General features: G+C 41.7%; 1 protein-coding gene across 2 annotated transcripts in view; it reads right to left on the bottom strand.

Moving 5' to 3' along the window:
* The window catches only part of glra1 (glycine receptor, alpha 1), a 128090-nt gene extending 120975 nt beyond the window's left edge, over positions 1-7115 (bottom strand). For both annotated transcript variants that reach the window (XM_085418118.1, XM_085418107.1), the window contains exon 1: positions 5204-7115. In XM_085418118.1, coding sequence (XP_085274244.1) covers positions 5204-5274 — 71 coding nt within the window. In that variant the 5' untranslated portion in view covers positions 5275-7115. The remainder of the gene's footprint in view (positions 1-5203) is intronic.
* Positions 7116-17011: the final 9896 nt, after the last annotated feature.

Genomic DNA, 17011 nt, shown 5'->3' with positions numbered 1-17011 from the left:
ATATTGATCAACATGACATGGTAGGGTTGGATTTTTGCTTTGCACTTTTTTTCTGCAGCAGAACAGCCTATATGTAATGTTTCTCCTTCTTTTGTTAAACACAAGTGTTTAACATAATAGCATCAGTGGTGGGCATGGATACATGAAGATCATGAATTTTAAATAATTAATTAACTGCAGCAAAGCAGTTTGAAATGAGTGAAATGCAGTCTGAAGTTCTTGTGCTGTCTGCACAAGAACTTGGAGGGAGCATGTGTTTATATGACAGTATCATCAGCACAAAGACGTACTTTTGCTGGAATATTAGAAAATAAAATAGGTCCCAATGGTCTAAATGTATTTGCATCAGAATTTTAGTGAGAGTCAAAACTGCATCTAATTCACATTTATCAGGTTAAGTATCCACTTAAATGTACATTATATTCATGAACGGTGCATCTCGTCTTTTTCACTTCAAGTTCGACCTTGAACTTGAACCCAGGCAGACGTTCATTTTCTCTTCATGCTTTAAGTTCTTAGACAGAATCAGAATTTGTTATAGGAACTCGCAGGGAGGTCTGTAATGTGACTGTAAATACAGATGACAGCCGGCACTGAGTCACAACACTTACACAGCTAATGAAAGCCAGAACTAGACTGAAGTGAAATATCACTCCAGGTAACATGACATTCGTGCAAGTCATTCTGTCACGGATTTGTTTTTCTGGCCATCTACGTGAAAGCTGACCTTTCATTTAATGAACAAACCACCGAGGTCAGTTTGTCCTCTTTAAAATGTCCCTCCTCTCCTAGTTTCCACTCTACCCCTTTAAAATACTTCAATTTAATATCAGTCTGACATCCGCTGCCTGAAATCACTTAAGAAAGCCATCGAATGACCTTCTCTAAATTGCCAGATTTCAACATCAATTTATTTCATGAACTGACAGAGTCGGATTTAATTTACTCTGAGACATGAAGGAGGTGAGCAGGTCGGAGTACGTCCCGCTCCCAAAGAGAAGAGATCCCGACATACAGCCGCCTCGTCAAGGCCAGCTCAAGGTTACCTTCAAGCAGCAGGTGACTGTTTCCACTCATGTTTCCATTTAAAAAAAGATTTTTATTGAAAATAGAAATGTACAGAGGAAAAGGTCACTCTGCACATTTCATTCAGGATAGAGACTGAAGGCTGGCGCTTTTGTACATAATAACGACACGTGCAAGCACCCGCAAACAACGGAGGTGATCAGTCTGTGTTATCATAGGGAGGCAGATGTGCAGCTGATCAAAAAAATAAAGGGATGCAGTTTGTTTCTCTAAGAAGCTGAAAACCTGAAGGTGCTTTATTTGTTGCAGCAGCGATTCAGCAAATGAAGCCATAAAAAAACTGAGTGACCCTTCCTGCAAATTACCCCCGATGCTTGATTGGCTTTAAATAACTAAACTGTCAACAGAGAGGCATCTAATTCTCTTTTTCCTGCTCCAGCACACCTTTAAGATCACAAATAACTGTATAACTGCATCTGAAACCAAATATAAATAAATTTCCCTCGAGAAGACTTCATGACAAACGTATGTTTGTTCCAGTTTGTTCCATGTTCCAGTTTTAGGATGATTAGCTTCTCCTTTTGTAAAAATAAACACATCGATATGTGTGGACAGAGGACAGCCGTCCCCAAAGCTTCCTATAAGATTCTGCTGTTCCAACGACCTCCCACCTGGTAGAAAACCAATACGGCAGACATGTCGGCGGCTGTTTCGATGCCTGTCAATCACTGTGAGTGACTGATTGGCATTCCCTGCTGGTTTGTGCGTTGGCATTCTCTAAATGCAGCACTGACCCGTTTGATTAATCGTTCCTGCTCGAGCGGTCAATAGAAGCAGACGATGTGCCGCAGGACTGAGGAGCACGTGATGTTCAGCTCGTGCACTTTAAGTCTGTTCCAGCGATTCAGGCTCAGATACGGTGTGATTGTTCATGGGTAACGCACAGCAACATTGCTGGAGGTTCTGAGCTCCTTTCCATACAGAAATCAAGAAATTAAAGGGAAATATATTTTTGTTATTGGGGTTAAATGATGGAGTGATGCTGATAGAAGAATAAAAATACAAGTATTTTTTGAGGGTTATATGTGAGAATATTGTTTATCAGTTTGTTGGCATTTTCTTTTCTGCTATTTAATATTAAGAACATACCCCGGGCATAAATCTCTTTGCTTGAATCCAAAATTTACAGCTCACTTCATGCAGTTTGTCGTAAAATGTGCTGCAAGAAATTATGAATGAGCTTTCAGCAGTAGCTCAGCATCTCTATGAGATTACTGTGATGACAGAATACGAACCCTAAATGATTTTGATAAACCTGTAACTCAAGAGACAGAATAACAGATTGAAATGTTAGCCTTACTGTGGACATTTACAGTATGTTGTACTTTTACTACATGAGCTATTTAAACTGCTACCTTTAAACTGCAGTTTCTCAAATGTCCAGCTGGGGCTCCAGCAGTGACTCAGTTCCATACATCTCTAATTCCTTCATAACAACTATGCAGACACCATACATATACAAACAATAACTTATTAGTTTACATTATTTTTAAGGTTTGATTGACAGCTGTAGCCAATGAATAGGCTCTTTGACTCTGCTCTAGTATAAGTGAAGCATGACTTTATTACTAATGATAATGTTAATTAATAGGTATTTGTTCATGCGCTGCACCTGCACAGTTTATTGAAGCAATGAGATAACAAGCGTTGGCTGATAATGTAGCACTGCACTTTCTCATCCACAGTAGCAGTTCAATTAATGTGAATAATCTGAAGCTGCTCTGGATGAAGTATAGACTAATAGTATCATTTATTATTTTAAATATATCTTTTGTTGCATGAATTTGCTTTTTATGTAGGAAACTTGGACAGCAAATGTTCCTGTGCGCTTTAAACAGACTGTTTATACTTTTATTTAAAATGTGTTTATTGATTGAGTCTTTAATCCTTTTTAAAAAAAAAATTTTTCTATCATAGATTTTGTGCCGACTGTCCACATTAATATCCGAGCTACGCTGTGTTGGTACTGACTGTCATTTCTAGAACCTTCCTAATATAAACAACGAATTGTTCATGAGATGAGGAATGACTGAATCTTAGATTGGACAAACCTTCACGGGTTTACAGTTGTAGCTGCTGTTGCCACTGATAAAGTAAAATAGTTTCTTCCAAAACATTTTAGTCCCAATTTTCTTAAAAACGGCAACTGATTAGATTTAAAAAAGGAGACTTTTTCAGGGAAAAAGGACATTATCTCGGATTTGAGCCTAATGCAAGATGAAACAGGCCGTTAGATGAATGTTTCCTGCAGGTCCAATCTAAATTCCTAGCTCTCCTCTGCTGCCTGTTTGATGAATACTACGAGTGTGGACAGAGCCAGTGAGTGAGCGAGATATGTGCAGGCATTAAATGTGTATTCATCAGGTCTGGCCCCAGCCATTGACGGGCTAATCAATGTTTAGTAATGAGGCTGAATGTGGAATGAGGTGTGGGGGGGTGTGTGGGTCAGGATGGAGGAAAGAGATATCAATTAAGCAGGGAACTGCAGAGTCCAGGCGTGAGGAGCTGAGACGGCAATATCCCAACTCTGCTTCATTAACTAAACAGTGTGCACTGAATGCAAAACTCCTGCAGCCCCCTCCTACAAAAGCACCATGTCCCTCACGGTAAATGGCCGCCTTATTCACTGGAAAGTAGTCACTGCAGCAGGTAGAAAAACACTAGTGATACTCGACATAATGAAATCCAGGCGACGTGCAGGGAAATGAGATCCACGTGTGATGCAATAAAACGAAACGTGCAGGAACCTGCAGGGCTGGGAACGCGCACAGGACCCAAACACGTTAGCAAATAATAGTGAGAGATAATATTATAATATGCATTCAGCGTAAATTGGAAGAAACAGCTGGTAACTATAAATAGGCTCCTTTTCAGTTTCCAACATGCTGCACAGAATCAGAAAGCCGGCTCGTTTAACTGTGACATTGGAAAGTAGAGTGCAGTTTGAAGCACTTCTTGTGTTTTCCACCAGTTAAGGCGCTTCATACTTCTGCTCTGCACAACTGTCTGCAGAAACTACTGTATCATCTACGGGATTTGGAGAATGAATATGTAGTTGCATTGAATAAGACTTGAAACCAGCCGCTGAGACCATTTTTACTGAGCTCACAGAGCAGTAGACTCTCATAGACTTCTATACAATTGGACTCATCTTGGCAACCTAAAAAAAAATCTGTGTTGGTCATCTGGTCAAGAATACTTCCAAAGCAGTAATTCAAATAATAATGATTATATAATGGAGGGTGAAGACTGATTTGAAGTTTTTCAGCCCCAGTAAAACTGTTCAATCTAAAAAAAAAACCCATCTGAGCATCGTCACCTCCATGTCATCAGCTGACAGAGTTTCATCATCTGCATCACCAAAACAATGGCTGCCACTTCCTGTTCTGGTCAGGTACATTTAGCAGGTTTGTGAAAGGGGGACAATGACAAACAGGGAGCCGGCCTGGAGATGACCTGGAGATCTACATGAAAAATATGTTTGCATTGAATGGCTGACAAAGTACTGTCTCTGAATATGTTTTATCCCATCAACAGAAACAGTGTCCTTACATTTTTCCTCTTTGGCTGTATTATGTACAAGGAGCTCGATTACTGGATGTCTGTTAATGAAAGAAGAAAACTCACAATAAGCGATTGTCTTATTGAACCAGTGAGACAAATGGGAATGTGGATTTCCAGGATACAAGGCTGCTCCGAGCCGTTTGAGGTATTCACAAACCTCACCATGTCCCCTCCACATACTGTCTGCTATGAGCAACACCTGCTTTAACATGACTGTCAGAGAGCACGTGACTCCGACAGGCTCCTTTCCCCCAAACATGACCGCTGACACCATAAACACACATCGCCCGCTAGTGGTCGCTGTTTCCTCTTTTACCGTCCTGTCTGGATTCACTGCAACTTAATTCAACTTCCTTTACATGCTCAAGAGCAATGAGACACGCAACCCGAACACAACTTTCATAAGTTTGCACATGAACGCCCCCCTCCCCCCGCCCAACAGTAGGGCTGCAAAGCAATAAAAATGCAAATTCATATTTTCCATTTTCTGAAAAGCAATGACACACACGTCGTTATTTTGCACTCATGAAGTCCATTTCATGCTTCTGCTTACCTGAAAAACACAACCGTTTGCCACAAATAGATCCCCAGCACGTTTAGTCGGCACATTTTTGCCAGTCTCATTTTGTTTAGAGGGGAGGGGGAGTGTGTGGAGGTGGTGGGAAGGGGAGGAGGGGGGTCACGCTCTGGAGAGGATGAAGTCCCCTCCAAAAAAAAAAAAAAAAGACCAAAAAAAGCCTTTAGTGGAAGAAGAGAAGGAGGAAGATGAGGGTGAGAGGGGAGGGGGGGTCGCGGTTCTGGTTTATGACCTCCAAGGTGAACCGAAAATGTTCCACCTTTTGTGTGTGTGTGTGTGTGTGTGTGTGTCTCTGTGTGTGTGGGTTTCAGATCCCGGAGTCGCCGGTGCCGAGCCGCGGGATGCTCATGACCTCAGTCTCCATGAAATCATGCTGATGTCCGTTCTCACGCCTCCACGCAGGAGGGTTTTTTGGGGGGAACAATCCACTAAATCCGCCAGGAGACTGTGTTCAGGACCACGGACAGAGGCGGGCAGTGGGTACGGAGCTCATCCGGGTTCTGGTTCGGGAGGGGAGGGAAAAGGGGGAAGAATAGGGGGGAGAGAAGGGGGTGGGTGGGGGTCTCGAGACGAGATCACGGGATCCTGTCAACTGAGCCACAGTTACATCCAATCACTCTAAAGTCCAGCGCGTGCGGTCCGCGGCGCCGACAGCGGGAACGAAACACATCCCCTCCGGTTCCTTCAGCAGTGGGTCTGCGGGAGGCTCACGCTCTCAGGAGGGCTCGAGAAGAGTGCACGTGCGCTTTATATTCCCCAAATCCAGCGCGAGGACAGAGCCGCAGCTTTCCTCACCCACATCCTACACACGTCCCGGACCCGCACGGGGCTGCTGCTCGGAGAGGAGGGTCTGCAGGTGGAGCAGGTGTGCCTCCTTTTCTCCCTCTCCTCCTCCTCCTGCTGCTCGGCGGCGGCTCCCCGGGGTGAGCAGTAGTAGTAGCGGTCTCTGCAGCAGCCCGGCTCGGCTGCTCCCATTGTCCGCTGCCGCTCAACTTGGAGACTCACCGGCGGCCGCCGCTGCGCTCCCGCCCCAGTACCAGCACCGGAACACCAGCTCCGCTAAACCGAGAGAAAGAACAAAAAGCAATCCCGTCGGAGTGTCGTTAACGTGCTCGCCGACTCGTGTGGACCCGTTCCATGGCGGAAGAGAGCGCGCACACACGTGCACGGAGGTGAAACACGGAGGCGGACACAGCCTCGTGCGCTCTGGTCTGCTTTCTTGCTGCAGTCATTTACCAAACTCCGAAAAAGCCCCTCACCGCGCGCGGACACGCCCACAGCGTGCCCCATTGGGCTGCGCGGGGCTGAAGGACGCCGATGACTGGCTGGGGGAGGTGTCACTAGCTGGGTATGAGCTTCTGCCCCTCATACGTGGATCCCCTGAGGAAATATCAGCGAACTTACTAAAGACTGAGCGTGCAGACCTTTAATATTTGTAAAAGTGATAAATCACGTGTCTGTGATCTGAGTTACGGGAAGGGAGAGGAGCCCTCACTAAAACACACCGAGCTGCTCCTGCTGAACTGAGGGAGGAGGCAAAAGCTCACACTGTCTGATTTCACAAATCAATGAAACAAATCCGTGAGCAGAAGAGATCAAAGTTTTAATCTGATTCATTTTTATGTTCTTATCATGATCGAAGGGCCTTCACAGTGCATCCGTTTCACTGTTTAAAAGGATTAACTTTCCTCTCCCCAACCAGCCGCGACAGATGGCCGCCCCTCCCCAAGCCTGGTTCCGCCAGAGGTTTTTTTTCTGTTAAAAGAGAGTTTTTCCTTCCCACTGTCGCCAAAGTGCTTGCTCATTGGAGGTCATATGATTGTTGGGTTTTTCTCTGTATGTATTATTGTAGGGTCTACCTTACAATATAAACCTTGAGGTGACTATTGTTGTGATTTGGTGCTGTATAAATAAAATTGAATTGAATGGAGTCATGTCTGAATATGACTTATTAACACTTTGGTACCAAATACATGTCTTTGTTTAGTGTTTCTTTATTTGCCATAAGGTGCTGCAGCTTTGGTGAACTCCTCTTCACTCTTTTAGATGAAATTGATCCTGTGACGTGGCTTTGATGCAACTCGAGATGAAATTGGAGAGATTTGAAGTTTGGAGGTGCATGAGGAGGCAACTTTTTATGGGCTGACTGTAATATGTGTTACTTTTTTCTTTTTCTAAGGTGGTTATTCACTTATGTCTGTTTTCATTCAGATACCAGGAGGACCAAACAAAGATTTTGAGGCTTTGTAGACGATCCCCTTTATATGAAGCCTTGAGTAAGATGCCACCAAATCAGAATTTAATACCTATAAATGAGCTGCAGGGACTCTGCATCTTCAGATGCTAATGGAAAGCTTCCAAACGTAGCTTTCTTCCTGCCTCAGAGAAAACCGCAGTCAGAATGCACAACAAGTTTATTTTTAGAGGACTGCACGCAAGCCTGTCTGCCTGTATACACCAAATTCCTACTCAAATGGGATGCAATGAATTCCACTTAGGGTTAGTAAATTACCAATTATTATTATTATTATTATTATTATTATTATTATTATTATTATTATTATTATTATTATTATTATTATTATTATTGTTGTTGTTGTTGTTATTATCATTATTATTATTATTAGTAGTAGTAGGATTATTATTATTCAACCACTCAAATACTGCTTGTAGCGAGTCTTCATTAGCAGCAGGTTGTTTACCACCTGTGATTTTTATGACATGGTGCATCTCATGGTATTGGCACTTTGTTTTACATAAGAATTATTATAAATTAGAGGCTTTTTCAGAATGATCTTATAATTTATCAGCAGAGAGAGTGCAGGCCTGCCTGGGTGGTCATACAGTCAGTAAGATACTCTGAAGTGTCTTTAATCTTGTGCAGTGTAATACTGTAATGTTTGTCACTCCAAAAATGTATTCTGTGATTTTAGAGTAACACACACACACACACACACACACACACACACACACACACACACACACACACACACACACACACACACACACACACACACACACAGTCTCTCTCCTCAGGACCATTTTGTCCGAAGTGTCCGCTGGAACGTGACTGTGATTCTAATGTCTGCAGGCACTGAAGGAATCACAAGGCTTAGCGATACTGTGACTGAAGAGCAGACACACACACACACACACACACACACACACACACACACACACACACACACACACACACACACACACACACACACACACACACACACACACACACACACAGAGAGAGAGACAAGAATATGATGTCTTCATTAGTGTAAAGGGAAAATTGCTCAGTGTGCAGGGCTCCTACCTCAGGCTAATTTCTGACTAAATAAAGGAAACAGACAGATAGACAGATGTGTCGCACAGGTTGGAACACAGGACTTTGTACTAAATATGAGTATGAATGATGTATACAGCAAACAAAGCTCAGACTCACACTGAGTGTGCTGAGATGTGAAACATGAGTCTGACAGAATTATGCAGAGATTATAGCAAAGATCAGCTGGTCTTCATTTACTGCCAATTGTCTCATTATCAATGCAATGATTGTGGCAATATTTACTACTTGTTTTTGATGTTTTATTCTCGCCTTCAGTTGGTGTCACCTCATTTAGTCTGCACAGGGTCTCTTATTTTGAATTTTCTGTGTCTGACTTCCTGTTGATCTCATCTGTTCTGTGTCATGTGCCTTCTATAAAAACTGAAGCTATAGCAGTAATAATACTGCTGCTTTATATTAAGCAGAGAGGAGAGCTACTTGCGTGCACTCCTAAAATGTGCTGCGGCACATCAGGCGGAATCAAGTGTGGTCTTGACTGGAGGAGACCACAAATAGAATTTCTTTATGTAGGTTTGTTTGTTTTTATTGTCCATACTGTAGATTTTCTGCAGAACATCTTTGGGTTTCACTTCAGTACAGTTTTCCTTTTATAATTCAGCAGTATGTGGAATGCAAAGGAAGCATGATGAATATTTAAACCATTACACAGCCATTATAGCTATTTATGTAAATGTGGAGTAAAGTGCTGTGGTGGTTATTTATAGTCACAGCAGGCTGTAATTGGCTCCTGTTCTTATTTGGAGTGTGTGGACCAACCCAGCTGACCTGTCCCTGCAGAAGATGGCTCACAGCTGTGCTGCTGGAAGGTTGCAGGTTTAAATCCCTCACTGATGAAATCTTAATAAAGAGTTAATCAACTCTTCAAACATTAAACCTCAGGAGCCAAAGTCTCCCAGCACAGATCTCTGAGCAGTGTTTGCTCAGTCACAGCCAAAATTTACAACTATTTCTGACTGGCTCAAGGAAATTTGATTTCACTTGCATTTGTGTTAAACTGAATATAAATGATTGTTCTTCTGTGCACAGCTGCTCCTGCAGTAGATCATGTTTTCCTCTCCTCTGACTCCCTCTGTCATGCCAGTCGCCTGATGGTTGTGTTTCACTACATCTTAAGTATTTACATACTTAGCGTGTTGTCATTCGTGGGTGTCAAGTACTGCTATTTCACCTGCTGCCTGCCTTTCACAGATAAGGCCAAGTTGTCCTTTGGTTGTGGCAGTAGCGAGATGGTTCTCACTTTGTAACCAGCGACATAAAGAACCCTCTGGTGCCATGATTAAACACACAGTTGGCATAATTGTCCAGCATGCAGGGCTGATGTGCAGTAGACTGCAAAACCAACCACAAACAGGAGAGTAAAAAGTGAATCAAAAAAAGCAAAAAAGGTCCTAAAATTGACAGAAGACTAAAAAAAACTTGTGATATATATTCCAACACTGAAGCCCATCTTGTGTGTATCTCTGCAACAGCACTTCTGACAAAACAGCAGGATTTGATCCCCTGAGATAAGAACTCACCGCTAGAACCGAGACATCCTTTAGTGCAACAGAAAACCTCCCAATTTAAAGAGACTGGATATAATTTGGCCTGTCAAACTTCAGCACCTGGTTAGAAGGAGCCGGTGTTCAGTGTTGGCAGGTGAAGTTACTGCAGGAAAAACAAGAAGTCTCCCGATTCAAAGGCGATAGTGGCAAAGGTTAACGGTTGAGTCGTATTTTTGAAGTCCAGGAGTTGTTCTGATTCACTGAGAAATGTGAAGAGTCTGACAGCAGCAGCCCAAGAACAGCTGTACTCTACAAGGTACAATATGCTATACTTTAATATTTGCTGATATTTGATATTTGCTGTGAGTTCACTGTGCTCTTTTACCATCCACAAAGACCTTCATTTAGCACATTAACTGTTTCTGCTGCAAGCTGAACAGGTGCGCTGAGTGAGGCTGATGTTCAGCAGCAGGACGGATCAGTAGCTCCAGTTTCCCTCTAAAAGTTTTTAACAAAAGATAATCCAAGTAGAGCCCTTAGGTCTGCAGATAAGTTGCTTATGACTATCCCCAGAAAAACAGGGGTGACCGAGCTTTTGCGATCGCTGCACCCAAACTCTGGAACAGTCTGCCCCTTCACATTAGGTCATTGCCAACACTCGACATTTTTAAAACCCAATTGAAAACACATTTGTACTCTTTAGCTTTCAATTATGACTAGTCTTTTATATAATTACTATGTATGTTTACTATTTTACCTCTACTATGTGCAGCACTTTGGCTCAACCCGTGTTGTTTTTAAATGTGCTTATAAATAAATTTTGATTTTGATTGGTTTTTTTTATTTGAAAGCATCGTAACATTTATCCTTTACTAAAGGTCATTATGCCATTCAGGCAGCCTTCGCAGGGAGACTTGTAGAAAGGTTGAAACTCGAGGATTCTTGATATCAGAGCAGATATTCAATGACAACAGCTGGTGTCACAGGACGAGTGGAGGATACAGTGAAGATACACAAAATGACCCAATGGGAAACAGATTTCTCTACACTTATAGTAAAAATGTTCCAAAAACTCGAGTTAGGATTTAACATCACAGTATTAGACCTCCATGAGAGCATGTGTCCAAACCTGTGCCTACATCTGTCAGATTCTAATGCACAAAAACGAACAAAAAAAAAACCATGTTGTGCAGCGTTTCTCTCCATTATTTCATCATTTTCAACACCAACTTTCTATCTTTGTATCGCCATAAACTGTTTTAGCTTCAGAACTAAACTTTGCCCAGAAAGTCTTATATTTCATTTTTCAATCATCTCTTAAGAAGTTGGACTAAAATCCAGTGCACAAACAGCAGCTCAGCAAATCATGTATCAGTGCAATGGGAAAAGGTAGAAAAGGAGTTCTTAAAAATATCACTTTGCAAATGTTTTATTGCATGTATCTCATTTTTTCAGAACTCAGAAGCTGCACACTCCATCACCATGAATGAGGTTGCATGTGTTACCAGTGACCATTTTTATTGAAGTTAAATATTAGGTTAAGTATTAAAATTACTGATACCTGTGTCCTGTTGTGCAGCTTTAGGTTCCTTGTGTCATTCATGCTTTTTTGCCTTCCTCTTGGCTGAATTTACTTGTGTCTGATTGTCCCCATCACTATGCGTTGCTGTACGTCAGCATTAGTCTCAGTCTCAGAGTCAGAGTGGAAGACGCTCAGGTGTTGGAGAGAGGACTCTGTAACTCTTTCCTCCATAAAGATGACATTTTCTGATGTTAATGATGACCTTTGATATCTTAGCATATATCAGTAAAGTTTTGGTTTTAGTTTCTGGGCTTTTCCAAAGGTATCTGCACAGGTGTAGACCACCTTTGCTAACCTCTGATGCAAACCCAGGCATTTTGTCCTACAAACAGGCCTAAAATATGACAGAAACCATTCAGTTCAGAAAAGTGCTTCAATAGTTTCTCCCAGTAGGCGTTCAGGGGTAAAAAATTAATTAACTTCTGGTTTGGATTCAGAAGTTGTTCTTTTTGCCTGTCAGTGATTAAGAACTAGTCCAATATCTGCCACACTGCTTCAGATTTATTTCAGTGGCCCTAAATATGAAACATGCCACAACCACCATAAAATAATGCGGCTTTGACAAAGCTATTTATGACCCAGCGGAGCCACAGGTCATTTTTACTTGGCATGATTTTAAAATGAGGCTCTGAGGCAAAGATGTTTCATTCTGTGTAGTGTCTGCTGCCTAGACTCCTCACGTCTAAGCTCCTCCCTCCAGAGGACGTGATGAGGAGACACAAAGAGAGGAGAGGACATGAGGTTGAGCAGTTTGAGAAGTGTGAAGGGAAGCAGTGAACTAACCTCACTGCATAGGTACTTTATTTTGACGGCACTTCTTCTACCATGTAACCCACAAATGCTTGGTAGTTTCCCACAGTGTGACAGGTTTATCCACTCACCATCAGCTCACCGTTGCAACATCATTCTTGTGTTTAGCTCTCCAGTTCTTCTTTATATTTAAAGTAGAGATTACACAGAAGCCATCCTGCTAGGTGAGAAGAGGCAGTTTGGGAAATGGGAATGTTTGAATCATCTCTTTGAATTGACCTTGTGCCATAAAGATCCTTTCAGAGATGAGGTACAGCTGGATGGTTAGCATACAAACTAAGTCAACATTGATTTATTTTATCCATGACAATGATCTTTCTTTAACTTGGTTAACTGCTGCTCTTTTGTGCAACTGATCTTGTCCTCAGATCTTAGGGCATGTTTCCATTTACATTTTTATCCTTAAAATACATTACAAAATAAAAGACTGCAGTGAAAGTAATCACCTACATTGCATCATTTCCATATAAAATGAGAATATTTGATTTGTATTTATGAGATGCATATCTTGGGCCAGTCAACAAAGTCACATTGGACAAGGCAGAAACTTTAAGAGGGGACATACAGCATATTAGATCAAAAACCGAATAAATAAGAAAAGGGGGGAAAAAACAGTTGTTGACGCTGACTGTCAATCCTTTAGAGAACGCCGTTGGCCTCAAACTCAGGATAGTGCGTTCATCAAACATGGGCTGGTCACAACCTGCACATATGATTGGATTTAACTCTAACCCTTGAAACTTTGTCATTTGTTATTTTACTCTAGAGCATGTGCAACAGGTGTGACTACTGCAGTGTGTACAGTGTATCAGATGGAGAGATGCAGAGAGAGTTCTAACCTGCTGAACCTTCATCATTTTCCAACCAAAATGATCTTAACCAGCAAAAGAAGACTAAAACCATTCTTTTCGTCTGAAACACGTTGTCATGAATTCTTCCTTCTTTTGCTGTCTTGCCTCCAAAACTTAAATCCACAAGGATAACAACTCCAACTCCATGTCCCTGCTTGCTTTGAGAGCAGTTTCCCATCAAAAAATAAATAAAAAAAATATCACAGTTTCCTGTCTCATTTGCTTGTTTCGTCTGCCGTGGTGTACAGTGCTGTTCTCCGCTTTATTTAATAAGAACTTTCAACCTGCACAGATGGTGCCAAAAAGTGGCAAACTGCAGAACACATATGTCTTTACTGGAAACTCTGTAACTTTGTTCTGTTTCTGGTGCAGCCGATCTTCGCACCAGTAATGTCCAAATGTTGATTCATGGTTTTCTGGAGTTTCTGGTCTACTGCAGAACTGCAGAAGGGTTCAAAGGCAATAAAATAGAAATAAAATATGTTCCATCGCCAGTTACTTGGATACGATGACATCTGCTGTGATGCTCAGAGAGGCTCACAAGTATTAGCTTTGTGATATCAAGATGGTTTACACAGAATTTAATTTACAAAGAAATATTAAATTCATTTGATTTAGTTTTAGTTTTGATGGAATATTCATTGTATTCATTGTGTTTACATTGTATGTAAAAGCAAAATGTGACAAACTATAATGGAAACCACTTTTTTTTTAAATCAGTGATGATGTACATGAATCATGTGACTTTAACATCCAGAGTGGGAGGACATGGGGGAAAAAAACTGCACGAGATGAAGTCATTATCCTCTGATGGTCCAGTATATGGTCTAGCCTCATCCACTACATCTCATGAGTGCTTGATCAGTCTGGGATGTGGGGAGGCTGGAGGTCTGGGTCTAAATGTTGGTGTCTTTTCTTGAGCTGCTCTTTACATCATGGGAGGGGGGGGGGGGGGGGGGGGGGGTTACTGCCCCAATGCCTGGATCAAAAAGCAGTGTATTATAATTACAATTTAATTATCTTTATTCACTTTTTCTGTCAGTGGTTTTAATGTTGTGGCTGATTGGTGTACATAATTTCAATCATGTTTTCTCATTTTATATAATTTTTCACAGTTTGGGGTTTGACTGGTTTGCTCCTAATGAAGTCATCTTCCTGTGCTTTTTTATTATAAAATGATTTAATGGCACCCAGCTGGAAAATTGTAGTGTCAACAACTGCTAACTTCAACAAGCCGGCTGCTAATATTTCCATAACAGTAGTTGATGGAAATGTGCATTCAATTTATTTTGCCAATTTTCTCAATTCATTACATTTGGATGGGAACTTAAATATGGATGAAATAAAACAACAAGGATAAACAACAACATTGCCAGAAGAAATTTTGTCCTCTGTAAAGAAAACTACAGCAATAACCCTGCTAAATGCTAGAAGGATAGCAGGAAGACAGATGTGAGCTCTCACAACCTCAAACTGTGGAGGAAGCAAGTTCAATTGAACTGTATACATAGAGCACCAAGTCACAAAAACAGTCTAAGGAGCTTGTCAAGCATCTGGACATTTTTAGGTTGCTTGAAGATGTTTCACCTCTCATCTGAGAAGCTTCTTCAGTTCTAGGGTCAAATGGTGGAGACTCCCAGACTTAAGTCCTGTGGGAGTGTCCCCCCAAGAGAGACAAAAGACCCTCTAATAATCCTCTACCTAATCACATGAGCCAAGGTGTGAAAATGGATGTAAGTCACAATCAGCCAAGGTTTCGGGTGAACCCACTGTGAAACCTAGCCCCACCCTAATCATGTGATTTCCAGAGGTCAGATGGCCCAGGATGTGAGTGGGCGTTAAGGCATCTGGGAAGGGATCTCAGAATTGGATTATAGATGGCAGACAGTTGGTGTTGTAAGCCACCACCTCTGTTCAACGATGGTCGCTCACAGTGGACATAGATGGCTTCTTTCACTCCTCTTTCAAGCCATCTGTCTTCTCTGTCCAAAATGTAAACATTGGCATCCTCGAAAGAGTGACCTTTGTCCTTTAACACTTAGACCCCCGGAGAGCAGTCATTTTGGTTTTCTACCTTAGACCCCTGCGGAGTCATCATTTTGCGTTTCTACCTTTAAAAGCCGGAGAGCAGTCAGTCAAATGCTGGAGTCGTTCATATGTATATTAGGTCGTTACCTAGGAATTCTGGAGGGAGGGGAGTGGGGGTGAGTGATTGAGGGGGTGGGGGAGTGGAGTGTTTCAGTTTGCCATCTTAGGGAGAAATCAACACATGTCCTTTGTATGTCCTTTGTTGCTGACATTTATTGATGAAAACAGTACAAAAAACCAACCATTTGTACACATATTTACAAATAATGATAAAAAGTGAGTGAGTACATTTCAACATGCATGTGTTGATTTCTCCCTAAGATGGCAAACTGAAACACTGAAACACTCCACTCCCCCACCCCCTCAATCACTCAGTGAGTGATTGAGGGGGTGGGGGAGCTGCTAAAAGCGGTGAGCTTCCTTTTGTGTTTCATCTTGATGCATTCTCAATCATCCAGGGAAACAAATCTCCAAAAGTCACCAACTTGGAGTGTTTCAGTTTGCCATCTTAGGGAGAAATCAACACACATGGGTGTATGTCCTTTGTTGCTGACATTTATTGATAAAAACAGTACAAAAAACCAACCATTTGTACACATATTTACAAATGGCCTGCTGAGTGGTACATGGAGCAAGTTTTGGGTGGCTTGCGACCTAAAATCCAAGTACACAGATGCAAAAAAAATCAGGCCACTGTGCGATGTGTTCACTGCTACAGGTACACATGTGGTAAATGCAGACGACAGATACCGTGGCAGTGCCAGGATTGTGAGTGATTGCTGAAAATGTTGAAATGTACTCACTCACTTTTTATCATTATTTGTAAATATGTGTACAAATGGTTGGTTTTTTGTACTGTTTTCATCAATAAATGTCAGCAACAAAGGACATACAAAGGACATGTGTTGATTTCTCCCTAAGATGGCAAACTGAAACACTCCACTCCCCCACCCCCTCAATCACTCACCCCCACTCCCCTCCCTCCAGAATTCCTAGGTAACGACCTAATATACATATGAACGACTCCAGCATTTGACTGACTGCTCTCCGGCTTTTAAAGGTAGAAACGCAAAATGATGACTCCGCGGTCAATTTAGCCAATTTAGCTTCCACTTCCACCATTTGACTGCTCTCGGGTTTTATAGGTAGAAAGGTAGAAGCCTGGGAATGCTAGTGTTAAATGCAGATGGACTGCCGAGTCTTGTCCTGTCAAGGTGGCTCTTCTATGTTGTGCCATGCGTTTATGAAGTGGCTGTTTCCCCAAACCTACACTGTACAGCATAAACTACATTGTTAAGTTTATGTTAACAACTTTTTTAACCCTTGGATGCACAACCTATCAATACCTACACTCTTCCACGAGTGGGGTGAAAAATGACCCCAAATAGAAACAATGCATTTTGCAACAAACTTGGTTGTTATTCTTCAAAATCTTTAAAACAAAGAGTTGTAACATTCTCATATTTGAGGTATTCCTCATAAAACTTGTTTGTGACATGAGGCACTTTGCATTTTTATTTATTTTTTCATTAATTTAAAGAAATTGCAGTTTTTCTATCGCTTGTATCACTTTTGTATGCTTGCTCTGCATATACTGCAGAAGCTGGGTCTTCCCTCTGAAAGGCACAA

The sequence above is a fragment of the Rhamphochromis longiceps genome, linkage group LG2, assembly GCF_057381845.1.
Source record: "Rhamphochromis longiceps isolate RC_006_pf linkage group LG2, R_longiceps_female_GT1.1, whole genome shotgun sequence".
NCBI classification, from domain to species: Eukaryota; Metazoa; Chordata; class Actinopteri; order Cichliformes; family Cichlidae; genus Rhamphochromis; species Rhamphochromis longiceps.
The sequence above is the reverse complement of the archived record's forward strand: the minus strand, read 5'-3'. Positions and strand labels throughout refer to the sequence as shown.